The sequence below is a fragment of the Pleurodeles waltl genome, chromosome 3_1 (genome assembly GCF_031143425.1).
Source record: "Pleurodeles waltl isolate 20211129_DDA chromosome 3_1, aPleWal1.hap1.20221129, whole genome shotgun sequence".
NCBI lineage: Eukaryota > Metazoa > Chordata > Amphibia > Caudata > Salamandridae > Pleurodeles > Pleurodeles waltl.
The window spans coordinates 1,910,169,412-1,910,182,744 of NC_090440.1; the positions used below are offsets into that span (position 1 = coordinate 1,910,169,412).

Here is a 13,333-nt window from a genome sequence, read left to right on the forward strand (position 1 = left end):
AGCATCAGCAAAGGCAAAAAGTCAGGGGGCAACCATGCCAAGGAGGCATTTCCTTACACCACTGTTGTAAACTGCTGAAAGAGGCTGAACCAAAGCGTCTAAGATTTGAATACAATAAGTTTAGATTTAATGGTGCAAACATCAATACAAGTAATATTTAAGATAGGAAAACCTAAAATTAGGGGTGTTCTAAATTCACATAATTTGCTTTCATGTATATGAATGAAATTTAGGCATAATTACACAAAATTATTTATAATTAGAAGAAACGAAAATCCAACAGCCATATTTCAGTGCCACCATTCTCATGCATTTGCAGTAAATTTTCCAGAGTGAATGACATTTGCCGTTAATTTTTCATCATGAATGAAACATAATTATGCAATGTGGTGTAATTGAGGAATTTTTCACCAATGCAAAATACCCAACATTATGCAATCATTATTTAAATTTTGCAGAGGCCTAGCACAGTGGGATGAAAAAGTATGCAGCGTGTGCACATCCACCTAATGAATCAAGCATACCTACAATCGAGACGATTCACGCTCAGAAAAACATTTACCACTTAATGGTGATTTAATTTACGTAAGAACCCAGGTGAGGTGCATCATTTGTAGAGGATTGGGGGGAATGCATGCGCTGTTATCAGCCGATTGATTATTTTGGCAGGAAAGTTGATGGTATCCTTAAGTTTAGGAGATAGTTGGTTAGGTGGTGCTCCTTCTGAGCCTGGTGGGGCATTCATTTGTTGACATTTGGCTACCTATTACGGTCCCATAATGGATGCAATAGCTCCTCGGAGTTATACAATCTAGTTAAGGGGGACAAAAGGACCCATGATATTCAGAAGGAAGGGACTTCAATTTCAACCAAGACCTGAAGCTGGATACTTCCAACAAAAAAAAAAAAAAAAAAAAAAAAAAAAAACAGTGCAAGCCCAAAATTGCTTCAACTCCTTCTGCAAGGAAGCACAACTTTGATTTGGATGACCTCTGGCAAAGCCAAGTCAAGGTGTCAATTTGATAAAAACCCTTTTGTCTGATCAGGTCTGGCCGTCTGAGACGTGGACTGATTAGGGAATTTTTCAAATATAATCAAAAGACTGCCTCAGTCTTTGAGGTGTGGGAGGCCTTTAAGGCTACATTCCAGGGCCGTAAAAAGCACAAAGAGCAAAATTCTCAAATAAGAGCACCAGCGGGCAGCCGATATCGCTCAGGATGCCCTTAGCAGGGCAAGATCGAGGAAAGGGCAAGGATGAAAACACAACTTTTGATGGCAAAGCAGAATATACGCAATTTTTTTTTATTCTTGAGGCGATCAATAGCTCAAGGTCCTTACATAGTACAGACTAGGAATAATGCTATAGCTGAAGTGTTCCTTCAACATTATAGGTCAATTTATCAATGTGTCCATACAGTTCCAGCAAAAAGCCTTGAACGTTTTTTTAGCCTAATCTGATTTATACAATTGGATATAGCTCAAACGGAAAAGCTTTCAGACTGAATCATAAACACCCAAGGGATGGCAGTAGCCTTACAGAAAAGGCCTGAGGCCAAAGCCTGCAGGAGTAATGGTATCCCAAATGAGGTGTATAATGCTTTTCGCAAGAACTCCTCCCTTTTTTTGACAATTACTGAGTTCAATTAACTAAGGTGAGGGAAAAAAAAATCCAGCTTTAGAGATGGTAATAAATAAAAAAAAAAGATAAATACCATAATAATGTGAATTCTTACCGCCGTATCAGTCAGTCACCTAATTGCTGGGCGTCACTCACTGATCCATCAAGGCCAGAGCGTTTTATTTTTGTCAAATAGACTGATGGCAACTGCACTCTTTTTTTGACCCAGGCTATTGATTTCTTCTCTAATCACCAAGAAGCAGCGGCAATCATAAATATTTGATGCCGAACAGGCATTTTATTTGGCTTATCTTTTACTTTGAAAAAGTGTGTGTTTCCTGATGAAGTAATAGCATGCTTCTAAATTTTTATCAAGGTACGGGGGCTCGTATTATAATCAACACATACTCTCAAAGTGAGAGATAGTGTGCACAGAGTCCAAGGGGTCCCCTTAGAGGTTGATAGGGGCAAAATTAGATACTTCTAATGTTCTATTTTGTGGTAGTGTGGTCGAGCAGTAGGCTTATCAGAGGGTAGTGTTAAGCATTTGTTGTACACACAGGCAATAAATGAGGGACACACACACTCAGACTTAACCAAGACCAATAGTTCTTAAATAGAAACATTTTCTTCATTTATTTTAGAACCACAAGACTCAAGATAAGTACATAAAATGCAAAGTACTTCACACAGGTAAGTACAGAACTTTGATTTAAAACAGTAGTACACACAGTTTAGGTTAAAATGTCAATAAGCTATTTTTAATGTAGACAGTGCAAAAATCAACAGTTCCTGGGGGAGGTAAGTTTTGGTTAGGTTTCTCAGGTAAGTAAAGCACTTACACAGTCAGTCTCCTGGGTAGAGGCAGCCCACCGTTGGGGGTTCAAGGCAACCCCAAAGCCACAGCACCAGCAACACAGGGCCGGTCAGGTGCAGAGGTCAAAGGAGGGCCGAAAACACACAGGTACCAATGATTAACGGGGGTTCTCCAGTCCTAGTCTGCTTACAGGTAAGTAACTGCATCCTCAGGGGGGGGTTTTGTAGAGCACTGGGTGGGGACACACACAAGCCCATAAAACATACCCTAGGCGGCACAGGGGTGGCTGGGTGCAGCAGGCAAAGTAGGTGTCGGGATTGCGATTGAAAGCAATGTAGTGACCTGGGGTCACTTCTGGCGATGCAGGCAGGGCACGTGGGGGGGGGGGGGGGGGGGGGGGGGGTGTCTCGGGTCAGCCACCGACTGGGCTAGGAGGAGGGCCACCTGCTGGTCACTTCGGTACTGACTGGTGGGTGGTTCCTCTTAGTCCTGGGGGCTGCAGGTGCAGTGCTTGGTCCAGGCATCTTGTTCCGTGTTACCAGGCAGTTGCGGTCAGGGGGGAGCCTCTGGATCCTCTCTGCAGGCATCGTGGTGGAGGAGGGGAGGCTGACTCAGGGTACCCACATCGTCGTAGTCTCCTGGGAGTCCTCTCTGCAGTGTTGGTTCTCTTGAACTCGAGCCGGTGGTATCCGGTGCAGTGTGGGAAGTCTCACGCTTCTGGCGGGAAGAGAGTTCTTTGGAAGTTGATTTAAAGTTGTAATTTCTGAACAGTGCCGCTGTTCTCTGGAGTTTCTTGGTTCTTTAGGTGCAGGGCAGTCCCGAGTCCTCAGAGGTCGCTGGTCCTGTTGGATGAGTCGCTGTGCACGTTCTTTGAGTTTGGGGATAGGCCGGCAGGGCAGGGGCCAAGTAAGTTAGTGTCTCCGTCGTGTCTGCAGGGCTTTCAGGTCAGCAGTCCTTTTTTCTTTAGGTTGCAGGAATCAGATTTCCTGGGTTCAGGGTCGCCCCTAAATACTCAATTTACGGGTGTGTTTAGGTCTGGGGGGGCAGTAGCCAATGGCTACTTTCCTTGAGAGTGGATACACCCTCTTTGTGTCTCCTCCCTGAGGGGAGGGAGGCACATTCCTATTCCTATTGGGGGAATCCTCCAATCTCAACATAAAGGATTTCTAAAGGCAGGGTCACCTCAGCTCAGGGCACCTTAGGGGCTGTCCTGACTGGTGACGCCTCCTTGTTTTTCTCATTATCTCCTCTGGACTTGCCGCCAAACGTGGAGGCTGTGTCCAGGAGCGGGCATCTCCACTAGCTGGAGTGCCCTGAGGCCTTTGAGGCTCACTGCTAGGCGTTACAGGTCCTGCAGGAGGGAAGGGGGAGGGGGAGAAGAGGTGTTCAGCACCTCCACCCAGTGCAAGCTTTGTTTCTGGCTTTAGAGAGCACAAAGGCTATCACCCCAGGGGGTCAGAAACTCATCTCAGTGGCAGGCTGGCACAGACCAGTCAGTCCTGCACTGAAGGATTGGGTAAAATACAGGTGGGGGCATCTTCTAAGATGCCCTCTGTGTGCACTTTGTAATAAATCCAACACTGGCATCAGTGTGCGTTTATTATTCTGAGAAGTTGGATACCAAACTTCCCAGTATTCAGTGTAGCCATTATGGAGCTGTGGAGTTCGTTTTGACAAACTTCCAGACAATATATTTAATATGGCCACACTGTACTTACAATGTCTAAGAATAGACGACACTGTAGGGGCATATTGCTCATGCAGCTATGCCCTCACCTGTGGTATAGTGCACCCTGCCTTAGGGCTGTAAGGCCTGCTAGAGGGGTGACTTACCTATGCCACAGGCAGTATTTTGTGTGCATGGCATCCTGAGGGGGATGCCATGTCGACTGCCTTTTTTCTCCCCACCAACACACACAATCTGCAATGGCAGTGTGCATGTGTTAGGTGAGGGGTCCCTTAGGGTGGCACAACACATGCTGCAGCCCTTAGGCACCTTCCCTCGTCACAGGGCCCTTGGTACCACTGGTACCTTTTACAAGGGGCTTATCGGAGTGCCAATTGTTAAAACAATGATACATTTTTTCTCGCAGAATTCTCGCAGGGCTGCGGACAGTTGTAGACATTTTAAGTAGTAGGAATAAAAATGAATATGCAAAACTGCTGTACTAAATGTAACCCTGTTTTCAGACAGACTGAGGAAGCCTGAAAAACAAACCTTGTTTTAAAGTCAGAATGTGTGGGGAATTAAAAATAAAATGGATACTTACTTGTAGGATTAGCTGCAGAGCTTAAAGAAGCTTCTGGCTTCACATGCTGTACGTTATTCCACTATTTAATGGTAAGGTCTATAAGTCTTTTTTTAGCTCTCCCCTAGCCCTGCCCTCCCGTCTCGCACCAGGAGTCAGTGTGGACCCTTTGGTAACATGTCCTTCTCCTTGTGACACCAGCCGAATGCCACAGTCATCTTCAGATTCAAGCCCCCCTTTTGTGACTTCCTCTAGCTTCCTATGGTTTGATTGAGCCCCTCCAATTTGTGCCCGAAAAGACGCCTCATTTCTTGCAGAGGCAAGAGGGTAATATGCAAATCCAGAAAATTCTTTAATCTGCAAAACTACTCCTACATTGTAAGTAGCTAATTTATTTTGGTGTGAATCTGTTGTGGATTCACATGCTGTCCAATGGTATTCTTCTCCTACAGGAGGCTGGGTTGAAATAAATGAGAGCAAGCAAACAGATGTTTTAATATCTTCTGTCCCACCTGTGTCTCCCTCTTTGCCTGAATGTTCACACAATAGCATTTGGCATTACATACGCGTTTGCCAGAAAGGTAAGTGTTGTCCCCTTTTTCCTCATGTAGTGAGCCCTCTGCTGCTCCTTCAGTATCCCTCCTGCTTTTTTGCAGCATTTCTGGATTGTCTGTACTATCCATCTTGCCATGATTCCCTTGGACACATGTAAACTTTAGTTCGCTGATGCCAAGAAAATAACAAAAAGAGTTCTTCCCAGATTGGGCTTTTTTTTCCTTGTACGTAATACACAAATGTCCTCCTCACATCAAACCTATGCAAAGTATTTTGTGCATGCGTCTTTGCTGGAAAAACCCAGCTGGCTGACTGGACTGGTTAATGTGGAAACGCGTGGTGACCTTCGGGATTTGTTCTCATACATACTGGTCATGATTTATTTGTACATAGGTTTCCTGTGTTCCTAGTGCTTGGAATCTGTTGTCTCTGAAAGGAAAATATAATGGCTACTTCGAAGATTGTTTTTAATGTTAAATACTGGAGTTCTGCCCTATACTAATATTGAATTCCACATGGGCACTGGTACTGCCCGTGGTAGGGCTACTCGCTTTGTTTGATAACTGGTGTAGTAAAAGAAGCTTCTTCCTATATGTCCCTTGGTGTATGTCACAATGGCTACCAAGTGGATCTTGATTGATCAATAGGTTAGGTTTTTATCTAGAAGATAAGGAACCTAATGTCTGTAATATCTAGTGTTCTACAGTTGAATGTTCTTTCCCTGTTGTACCAGTGAATACATCTGTTCCAATTCACTGTGCAGCACCTACTCATTGTTGGTCTTCTGGTCTCCCTTAGAATTTTCATGCTTCTTAGTGAGAGACCCAAGTTTCTGAGTTCGAAGTCATCAGGACCCACGCGGTTAGCTTCTGCTGCCTGGCTCTGGGTGGCAGTCTTGTCTCTCCTGCATTGTTAGTGAGTCCTGTGAACGTGTTAATTTTAGGACTGCTCCCTGTGTCATCACCATCAGGTCTGAGTAACTCATCTGTCTTGCGCATTGTGGCACAATCATGATGTCACTAGTAACTGTTTGCACTTACCACCAATGGAATCAGTAGTATTGCGGGAATAATGGGTGCAAATTTCCCTGATCAGTCTATTCTTTGACCATTCCCTCTTCACCGGTGATGTGGGGAACTGAACTCAAGGTTTTGGCATTTTTTTGGGGTTGTGAACAGGTCTGACCGACGTTCGAAATGCGGCTTGCAGTACCTGATCCTTCTGTTACCATGTGTGTGAGGAACTTACTTGCTTGTTTAACTGGTTAGCTTCTACTTGTTCCTCAAGTCATAGGCCGTAAGGAGACTATAAAAAAAGCCTTTCACAAGACAATGTTTGGGGATTTCTTACCAAAGGACTGGGGGCAAAAAAACTTTGATGGACCTACCATTACATGACTGAATTCTTATGTGTGCTCTATCAGGCCAACTCTCAGAAATCCTTCCTGTCACAGAGAAATTAAAAGCAAACAAATTCTTCATTACAAACAGTGGAACTTCAAGGCATATTAATGGGTTTATACTTACATTTTGTAATAGAAAACCTTTGATTCCCCACTGCTGGCACATGGAATGAGATGTTTATCCAGTACACCCAGAATGTCTTTACAGATGTCTCTTAACTCGCACTCAACCTGAAAATAATACGAGTCTCTTCAGGATTAATCAAACAAATCACATTTTGTTCCACCTACAAGTAGTCCTGGTGCCAATACTTAGCGAATCCAAGAAATGCCTAACTAGTTTCCCTCTCTGACCCCTCAACCACCAAATAACATTCTCCCAACACTGCAGGCTCTACTTTTGCGTTTATAAGTTTGCGGCAGCTAAACGCATCTCTCGCGACCCGCTACCTCCCCCTATCCCGAGATAATCCAGCCAACTTTTCATTGAGCAACAAACAATTTGCCAGAAAGGTAGCTTTACAGCTTAAAAGGTGTTTATGTGCACAATCATGTGAATCCAGTAATTGGTCAAGGAAATGGCTTTAACATTTATTTTAAAAATAATTAGACAATTAACAGTGGTCTTAACAAGGCCACCCTTACATGCACAAGAACACCACAACGTCCACTTGATTTACCTTCATGCCTTTTTGGAGCCATTAAACTTTAAGGAAGACACATGGACCACATGTCAATCTACAACGTTCAGTAAGTGCCAAGACCTAGACAGCAAGTTGGTATAAAGCATAGCTCATAGTGTGGTGTGCCAGGCAGTAATTTAAGCTTTGGATAAACAAGTCTAGAAAAGAAGCATTGTGTGGCTATTGTATGTATGCATATTGCTAGGATTTCAGGCACATACTGACATGGGAGTCACAAACACTGAACAATTCCTGGAGTAGCATGTGTGGGAGGACTTAAATCTTATTCCTGTGTAACAGATCACATCAATAAGTTTTGGGCTGTGGGACTACCCTCTTAGGAGGGAACAAAATGTTATCTTTAACACCCTTAAAACTGCAATGAAAAGAGCCATTACTGCTCGTGTGAAATACAGCGAGATACATGTTCCCCTTAAGGAACCAGGAGAATGGGTTGTGAACAAAGTCACAAAATCTGTGTTCAATCTATTATAACATGTTAAGTTTCACCGGCACTAGTACATAGGACAAATTCAGAGTGTCTGTACGAAGTTCACAAAAGGATTAAGGCGTCAATTGAAATAATCCTCATCAATAGGATATCAATCAAAAAAAAAAAATCAGAGAAATTAGGGTTGTGTGCTATCCTCCCCACCATTTTTAAAAATAAAGGAATGAGGTTTGGGATGTTTAAAAAAAAATAAAAAAATAAAAAAAGCTGACGCACTGGACAAATGCCCTAAAACTATAGAGTCCATGTACTCAAAAGGACTGGCAAACAAGCCCTAGTACACAATAAGAGTTGTATGTTTAATACAGTAATTTGTACTGGTCAAGAATGAAAATCGATTCTCACTCATGCTTTTTTCTCTTGTGCTCTTAATAGAAGAATCTCCCAGAGGAGGCTCTGGTACCAACTGAAATAAAACTGCAATTTACCAATCTGATGAATATCTTAACCAAACCAGTGGTGCCAAAGGGAGTTTTCAGTAATATTGATATGGCTAGGTTATCGATGCAGGCCAGATTTATCAAGAGACTGAGAAAGTCTAGCTTCAGCCTTCATAACGAAGGATTTAGCTAAAGGTCTTGCAACCTCGGAGGATTTGAATCTTGAAGTCTGATTAATCCCTGAATGCGCTCTTGCCTGTTTTGTAGTATCAAGACAGCTGTATCTCTCCGTGATACATTTTCAAGGGCATCTGGTTTGCAAAAATTGCCCTCTACCACACAAATCTAAATCTTTAGACTTGCTTTGTTCCTCTGAGCAGTATATATGAGCAAATAAGCATGTGCAAGAAAACTTAACGTACGTTTTCCCTAGATGAGACTGCTGCATGGTTTTGGGATCTTGGGCCGTCCCACACATGTAAATTAATCTTTAGAGAATGTATTGTTCTTCCTCAACATCACTACACTGGCTCCATATTTTTGTGGCTTTTTGACTACTTGGGAGCAGTGCTCTGATGTCAAGCAAATACCAAAGGTGTTGGTGGTGGTGTTTACTAGTGATACCCTAGCCCCAATAAATGTGTATTCCAATTTGAGTGTTAATACCTTAGGCAGCTGACTTTGCACTGGTTACTCTACAAGGTGGTTGGAGCGAGACACGTTATGTAAAGAACACTGTATTTACAGTTTGTAACCATACTTTGAGGAATCTGCATGCACCAGAACTACTGCAACTGAAGCAAACTGGTCGTTTCTCCTGAAGGATACATCTTCCTATTAATTTCTACCTTATGAAGGAGTCCTCCAGCAATAGCTTCCCGAAAGCTAGCATAGGGCTGAGCTAGTAAACTAAAGATGTCATGCAACGCTGCTCAAAGTACCAGTCACTGCAAACCTCAGTAGAGGTCTGCAACCGGAACACCCATGAAATGGCTGTGAAGGGAGTCGAGACCTTAACAGAAAGGGCACTCCTCTTTGGAAGATCTTTCTTGGAACAGGGCATAGCAGATGATATCGAGATTGACAACACAAAATTGTGTGCTTGGTCACCATGGATAAGTTACTTACCTGTAAATCCTAGTTCTCTTCCAGGGGTATCCTCATCAAAGTCATAAACATTGAATATTCCCGCCCTTGTGCGGGGACCCCGGAGCATATATAAAATATATACACATTATACATGTGTAACGAACAGTCATGCAGGCTATCATGTTAAAAACAGGCTAAAATGCTTTATTTCTATGAAGTTTTTTTTTTTTTTTTTTGTTTTTTTTTAAATTAAATACTACAATAGAGCCTAAATAAGTACCCAAGCTCCTAAAACTAGGCTTGGGGAAGTATTTATTTGCGTAAGACATGTCTATTCCTGCACTTCTATCGGACAGTCCGCTGGGTTTAGGGATGGGCTTGCTAATCTATTCAATGTTTATGACTATTGATGAGGATCCCCTGGAAGAGAAGGATAAGTTACTTACCTGTAAATCCTAGTTCTCTTCCAGGGGTATCCTCAAAGTCATAAACAACCCACCCTCCTCCCCGGACACACGTCTACTGGAAGTGCAGGACAGACAGTATTTTGATTCCATTATACAAATTGTCACCGTAAGAAGAACTGACCTAACTGTGAACCAACTGTCACCTTTCCTTCACCCCTGAGGCATGGTGGGATACTGGAGGTGCTCAGGGTCTTAAAGGCACAGTGCCAAAGTTTTTATGGTTCTCCTGGGTTAACCTACATGCAGCCTATTGGCTAAGAATGCTTCATTGTTTTTCAATGCAGTTCTCTCTATTTTTTTCACTAGAGTTTGCTACTGCTTACTTCCCCAAGCCTCGTTTTAGGAGCTTGGGTACTTATTTAGGCTCTATTGCAGTATTTAATAAAAAAAAATAAAAAAAAACTTCATAGAAATAAAGCATTTTAGCCTGTTTTTAACATGATAGCCTGCATGACTGTTCGTTACACATGTATAATGTGTATATATTTTATATATGCTCCGGGGTCCCCGCACAAGGGCGGGAATATTCAATGTTTATGACTATTGATGAGGATCCCCTGGAAGAGAACTTGGCGTTTTAAGCTCCAGTTTGTGCAGCCAATATGTCTCTGCACTTCTGGGATCTATTGATCCATTCTAATCAGCCATTATTCGGTCTAGGCAAGAGGAATGAAAGAAGGAAGGATAATAGCCTGGGCAGTTAAAAAAAAAAAAAAAAAATCACCTTAGGAAAGAAGGATGGCAGGAGCGAAGTACCATTTTACTCCTTTCAGAATGCCAGCTAAACAGGGAAGGTTTACAAGGAGGAGGTGGGGGGGGGGGGGGGGGGGGGGGGGGGGGGGGGGAAAGAGACCTTAAGGACACCGGGCATTCCAATCATAGTTAACTGTAGTCACTGTCAGAGCCTTTATTGCAGGGGACAGTACAAATCCAAAGATGCCCGAAAGAAGAAACTTTAAGGTGTTGAGACCTTGCTCACACCATTGAAAAAATGTGTTGCAGAGTCTTTACTTCGAGATGGATTTGGGAGCAGTTTCCTAGCTGTCAAGAGGACTACTGTGACTTCATCAGTAAGTGGAAGACTCTAGCTGTCATTCAATCTTCACACGTGCAGCTGCTGCATTCGAGAATTGCGATAGCAGACCAGACTATGCTGCTTCAAGACCAAGGGCTGCGCTATGCAGGAGAGGGAGAGATGGCCATGACTCATTTGGGGCAATCAAGAAAAGCTGTGTGACACTCCTGTCCCTTCTACAGGGCGTTGACGTGTTAACAGCCTAGAAGTCCATGTTTCACATTTTCTTCAGGGTGTAGTCCTTTAGGGAGTTTCAGCCCTGTCAGGGGCCCTACCAATAGAGGGAAGGCACGCCATGGTGTGTTCTTGTGGGGGGACTTTGGTCACAAATAACTTTGGCTTCTGCGCCCAGACGGTCTCTGGCCAATCAGTGAACAATTAATCTCATACCAAAGTCATGGACAGAGCCAAAACACCACACGCAGGTGGATGCTATATAGATCTGTTAGGCCCACGCTTGCAGCCCCTAAGATAGGGCTTGAATCATGGAACCTTCAGGGAAGACACTTGGCAAAGATGCTGCTGTAAACCTCAGGAACTGTCACTGGTAAACAGAGACCTCCGGACCGAATTAATGGAGCACAAATAAACAAAGCGTCCAGGTTGGTGGTTATTATATGCTGGGGGTTGTCATCTCCGGCAAGCAGTCACTGCTAAAAACTGCATGGTGCCACCAGGAGGCCCCAGAGAGCTGGTAATGAGGTAACGTTTTTCTGCACCAGACGGAGGCCCGGAAGGATAATCTTAACCACTTCAGTGCGTGACTGCCAATGGCCATCACACACACACACCTCCCTGGTGTGGGTCACTGCCAGTCACCAGGGAGGACTCTAGATTTTTATTTTATTTTTTTAAAGCCCTCAGGAGCCACAGAATAGGTTTCACACCTCCCCCCGTCCATCTGTGACATCAGTGCACCACGAGGCACGCTGACATCACAGTTATTTCCCCACTGGAGCAGAGTAGGCTGCTCTCTACTCGGGAGGGAAACAAAAGCCAAAACTGCCTCCCCAGCCTTCAAGGAGGACTCTTTTGAAAAGGGAGAGCCTCCCTTTTCAAACAAGGCCTTCCTGAAATGATTTCCTGGCCATGGATTGCTACTGTGCTGCGATCCATGGCAAGGAAACCCCACTAGATGCCAGGGATTTCATCTGCCTATGTGGGAGGTGTGTTGGTGACCCTGATCCCCCAAAGCGCCCCCAGGGAAACCACACATATATAAAACCAAAATGTGACTGATATATGGAAAATGTCACTTACCCATTGTACAGCTGTTTGTGGCATGTAGTGCTGCAGATTCACATGCTATGCATAGCTCTTAGGAGTGTTACAAGTTTTTTTTCTTCGAAGAAGTCTTTTTGGAGTCACGGGATCGAGTGACTCCTTATGTATATACATATGTACAAATGTTAAACTTAAACGACTACAGGCTTCCGGGGAGGAGGGAGGGTGCATGTGAATCTGCAGCACTACATGCCACGAACAGATGTACCCTGGTTAAGTGACATTTTCTTTTCGATGGCATGTGTAGCTGCAGATGCACATGCTTGATATGCATAGACTACAAAGCAGTTAGTCCTCCCAATAAAGCAGTGGCTAGCCTGTAGGAGTTGAAGTTGTTTGAAATAGTGTTCGTAAGACAGCCTAGCCTAGAGTGGCTTGTTGCTGTGAAAATACATCAACACAGTAGTGTTTTGTAAATGTCTGAGGAGTTGACCATGTGGCTGTTTAACATATATATCAACCATTGGTATGTTCCCTAAGAACACCATTGACGCACCTTTCTTTCTTGTAGAATGTGCTCTAGGAGTGATCAAAAGTTGTCTTTTTGCTTTGATGTAGCATGTTTGTATGCATCTAACTATCCATCTTGCTAAACCTTGTTTTGATACAGGATTGCCTTTATGTGGTTGTTGGAAAGCAACAAAAAGTTGTTCTGTTTTTCAAAAATCTTTGAATCTGTCTATATAGTACATAGGAGCTCTTTTGAGATCTAGGGTATGAAGAGCTCTTTCTGCCACAGAGTCTGGCTGTGGAAAGAATACTGGCAATTCCACTGTTTGGTTGATGTGAAAAGGAGATGCTACTAATCTTGGTAGAAATGTAGAATTTGATCTAAGTACAACTTTATGTTTGTGCACTTTGAAAAAAGGTTCTTCTAGAGTGAAGGCTTGTATTTCACTAACTTTTCTTAAAGAAGTAATAGCTACAAGGAAAGCGAATTTCCATGTTAAACATTGAATTTGACAAGAGTGCATGGGTTCAAAAGGTGGTCCCATGAGTCTGGTAAGTACAATATTTGAATTCCACAATGGAACAGGTGGTGTTCTAGGTGGAATAATGCATGTTAATTCTTCCATGAAGACTTTAACAGGAACTCTAAATAGAGAAGTATGTTGAATATTCTGTAAGTATGCAGATATTGCAGTGAGGTGTATCTTGATGGATGAGAAAGCCAAATGTGACTTTTGCAAATGAAGTAAATAG

General features: G+C 43.3%; 1 protein-coding gene across 1 annotated transcript in view; it reads right to left on the reverse strand.

Annotated features, from left to right (window-relative positions):
• Nucleotides 1-13,333, reverse strand: part of YWHAE (tyrosine 3-monooxygenase/tryptophan 5-monooxygenase activation protein epsilon) — a 186,400-nt gene that overhangs the window by 97,137 nt on the left and 75,930 nt on the right. The window contains exon 3 of the mRNA XM_069226092.1: nt 6,766-6,872. Coding sequence (XP_069082193.1) covers nt 6,766-6,872 — 107 coding nt within the window. The remainder of the gene's footprint in view (nt 1-6,765; nt 6,873-13,333) is intronic.